This window comes from Cervus canadensis, chromosome 13, assembly GCF_019320065.1.
Source record: "Cervus canadensis isolate Bull #8, Minnesota chromosome 13, ASM1932006v1, whole genome shotgun sequence".
NCBI classification, from domain to species: Eukaryota; Metazoa; Chordata; class Mammalia; order Artiodactyla; family Cervidae; genus Cervus; species Cervus canadensis.
In genome coordinates this window covers 28259382-28262521 of record NC_057398.1, presented here as the reverse complement: position 1 = coordinate 28262521, position 3140 = coordinate 28259382, and the positions used below count along the sequence as shown (strand labels likewise).

The following is a 3140-nucleotide window of genomic DNA, read 5'->3' as shown; positions in this document are numbered from 1 at the left end:
GGGGACCGGGGCGCGGCGATTTTCCCGCCTGGCCTGCGTGGTCCGAGGTAGGCGCGGGAGGGGTGCCCCGGCTGGCCTTTGTGGCCAGCGGGGTCTGTGGGCCTGGAGCTGACTCGTGACTGACAGCCGGCGGGGGCTGCGGCCGGGGGCGGGCTGCCCGGCGCCAGCGGCTCATTGGCTGGCGCGAGTGTGGGAAAGAACGCGGAGAGAGATTCCCACGCCCCGCAGCCGCGCTGCCTTAAATAGCCGGGCTGCTGCAGACACGCGCTTGGTAGCGGAGCCTGGGACCCGCGGGAGAGGGGCCTGGGAAACCGCGCGCCCAGACTGCCCTCGGCTGGGGCTGGCGCGGGGGTGCATCATGCCTGCGGACACCCCGGGGAAGCCGAGGGCCTCGCCGCGGGCGGGAGCATCGGCTGGCGCCAGTCGGACCCCAAACCAGCCCCGGAGCGTGGCCGAGCACCGGAAGGTGGGGACCTGGCCGGGCGTGGGTTGGCAGGAGCGGGGGGGCCGCGAAGGGGAGAGGGGAGCTGACGCCCGCAGGACTCAGCGGCTGCCGGCTCCGCAGTCATCCAAGCCCGTCATGGAGAAGCGGCGCCGAGAGCGCATCAACGAGAGTCTGGCTCAGCTGCAGAGCCTCCTCCTGGACGCCCTCAGGAAAGAGGTGAGTTGGGGGTGGGGGCGAGATCGGGGAGCCTGGAATCCCGGCCGTCCTGGGCTGTCCGCCGCCCTCACCGGCCCCGCCCGCAGAGCTCCCGCCGCTCGAAGCTGGAGAAGGCGGACATCCTGGAGCTGACCGTGAGGCACCTGCAGAGCCTGCGGCGCGTGCAGGTGACAGGTGAGCCGAGGGCGGCGGCGAGGGCTCAGGGGCCGGGGCTGCGGCCGCAGGCGCCGACCGCCTGTCCCTGCCACCCCCGCAGCCGCCCTCCGCTCGGACCCCGCCATCCTGGGCAAGTATCGCGCTGGCTTCCATGAGTGTCTGGCCGAAGTGAATCGCTTCCTGGCTGGCTGCGAGGGCGTCCCTGCGGACGTGCGGTCTCGTCTGCTCGGCCATCTGGCGGCCTGCCTGGCCCGGCTGGGCCCCGCGCGCCGCCCGCTTCCACTGGCTCCAGCCACCGAAGCCCTGGAGCCGGAGATCTACGCGGGCCGCCCGCCGCCGCCAGCCTTTGACGGCCCTTGCCCCTTGCCGCGCCCCGGGGCGGCCTTGGCACCTATATTCCTGCCGGGGTTGGCCCTCGCCGGCCCCGGGGCCGGGGCTCAGGGCCAGGGCGCGCCCTGGAGGCCGTGGCTGCGGTGAGGCCGCGGCCCTAGAACCGACTGAGACTGTGCCAGAAGATGGTTATTTCCAGAGACCGGGTAGGGAGTTTTGTTTTGTCGTCTTGGTGAAGGGTCTAGTTCGTCCGAGGCCCAGCGACTGATGTCTTCTCATAAACGGGCGGGGTGGGCAGGGCCGGGCCGTGGGGATGGATTCAGCTCCCACCTGGGCCGGCGTTGCGCTGCTCGGGGTTTTGCCCGACCTTGAGTTTGGCTGTGTGTCCCTATGCGCTGAAGCCGCTACCCGCCTCCAGCAGGGAGGGTATGTGTGAGATGTCCCTGGGGGGCTCAGGCAGGACTGAACAGTCACCACTTTCCTAGAGCGTCTCCCAGTGCTGAGAAGAGGTCGTGCATCATCCTGGGGCCCAGTTCTCTCTCCACAACCCCTCCTGAGGCCCCTGGAAGGCAGAGATGTGTGTGCACACTGTTGTCTCTGGGGCTGAGCTGGGCTGAAGCTTGGGTTCTGGCCTGGTGCACCGCCTCCCTTCTCCCGGGGGAGCACAAAACTATTCTTGCACACCTGTGGGTCAAGCCTGCCCCATGCCAGTGTCTGCCTAGCAGATGGGGGCCAGCAGGAGAGGGCGTCTTGAGTCCTAGAGGCAGGGCCCCCAACCTGCCTGACAAAGGGCAGTTTGTATTGGGGCTCACCTCCCACCAGAGTCCAGTCCTGCCCTGAGAGGGGAGTCCCCTGACAGTAGGAAGGAATTGGGGGTTCATTGGCAGGCCTATGCACCTGTCTTGAGCACTGGCTGTGTGCTGACCCCACAATACAGTGATCCTAGCCGGCGAGGGGCATCGGCCGGGGAGCCACTGTCCTGTGGTCCCAGCTCTCCTCAGGCTGCTGCTGGGGGCTGTGCTCCAGGGGCAGTGAGGAGGTGGTTGAGTCATGTGGCTGACACTGCAGTGTCTCATCCTGAGCCCTCTGAGGTCAAGGCAATATGGATTTCCCATCCCAGCCAATTTCATCAGATGGTTGCCAGCCACTTGCCTAGCCAGGGAGCATCAGGGAGGAGGAGGGTGAGTCACTGCTAGAGGCTTATCTCCTCTTCCAATGGCTCCAACAGTTCCTGTTCCATGTCATGGTCGTGAGCAAGGTTCATCTGCCCTCCGGGACTCAGCCATGCACACCAAGCAAGGCCCTCCAAGTCCCACCAAGCCAGTCCCCTCCTGCCCTCTGGCTGCCTGGCCCATCTCCCTGGGTGTCCAGGGTCTGGGCCAGTGATTTGGGGCAGTGGCAGCCATGTGGGCCAGGAGCCACACCCTGGGACCGGCACACACACACTGGTCCAGGCTCTGGGGAGGCTCAGAGAGCTGGGTCACCAGCAGGACTATGGGGGATTTACTGCTGACCCGGGAGGCCCTCCCAGCAGAAGAGTTGCAGAGGGTCCATTTCAGGAGCCAGAAGTTCAGCTTGTTTGGGGAAGGGGAGTTGTTTGGGGCGGAGGCTTAGTGCAGGAGGGGAAGGCAAGGGACGTTGAGATGTGAAGCCAGGTGGTTGGGTGGGTAGAGGGGTGGACAGGGCTTCCTCAGAGCTGGGTTCCACATGGCCTGAAGGAATAAAAGGGAGCTCCCCACCTGGTGGCCACAGGGAGGAGGGCTGCCCAGGAAGGTAACCTGGAGCTCGGGTCATCACTCCTCAGGGAGGGGGCAATCACAGTGTCAAACCAGATCCCCCTGTTCCTGGGCTGTGCTCCCCTTTACTTGTTTGCTTCCTATTCCTGGTCATCTGTCCTCAAGACGCTGTCGCCAAAGAGATGTTTGTGCTGAGGCCCCTGTCAGCCCTCCAGGGACCTCTCCGGCTCTGAGGGAACCACACTGTTTCTCAGACA

At 66.1% G+C, this 3140-nt stretch overlaps 1 protein-coding gene across 2 annotated transcripts; it reads left to right on the top strand.

Annotated features, from left to right (window-relative positions):
* The first annotated feature begins 330 nt into the window (after positions 1-330).
* Positions 331-3140, top strand: HES4 (hes family bHLH transcription factor 4). Of its 2 annotated transcripts, XM_043485623.1 has the most exons (4): positions 331-466; positions 566-661; positions 748-835; positions 918-3140. In XM_043485623.1, the coding sequence occupies exons 1-4, from the start codon at positions 359-361 to the stop codon at positions 1292-1294; spliced, it is 669 nt and encodes a 222-aa protein (XP_043341558.1). In that variant the 5' UTR covers positions 331-358; the 3' UTR covers positions 1295-3140. The 2 variants fall into 2 exon arrangements, with proteins under 2 accessions (XP_043341558.1, XP_043341557.1); XM_043485622.1 differs by having other exon boundaries at positions 334-661.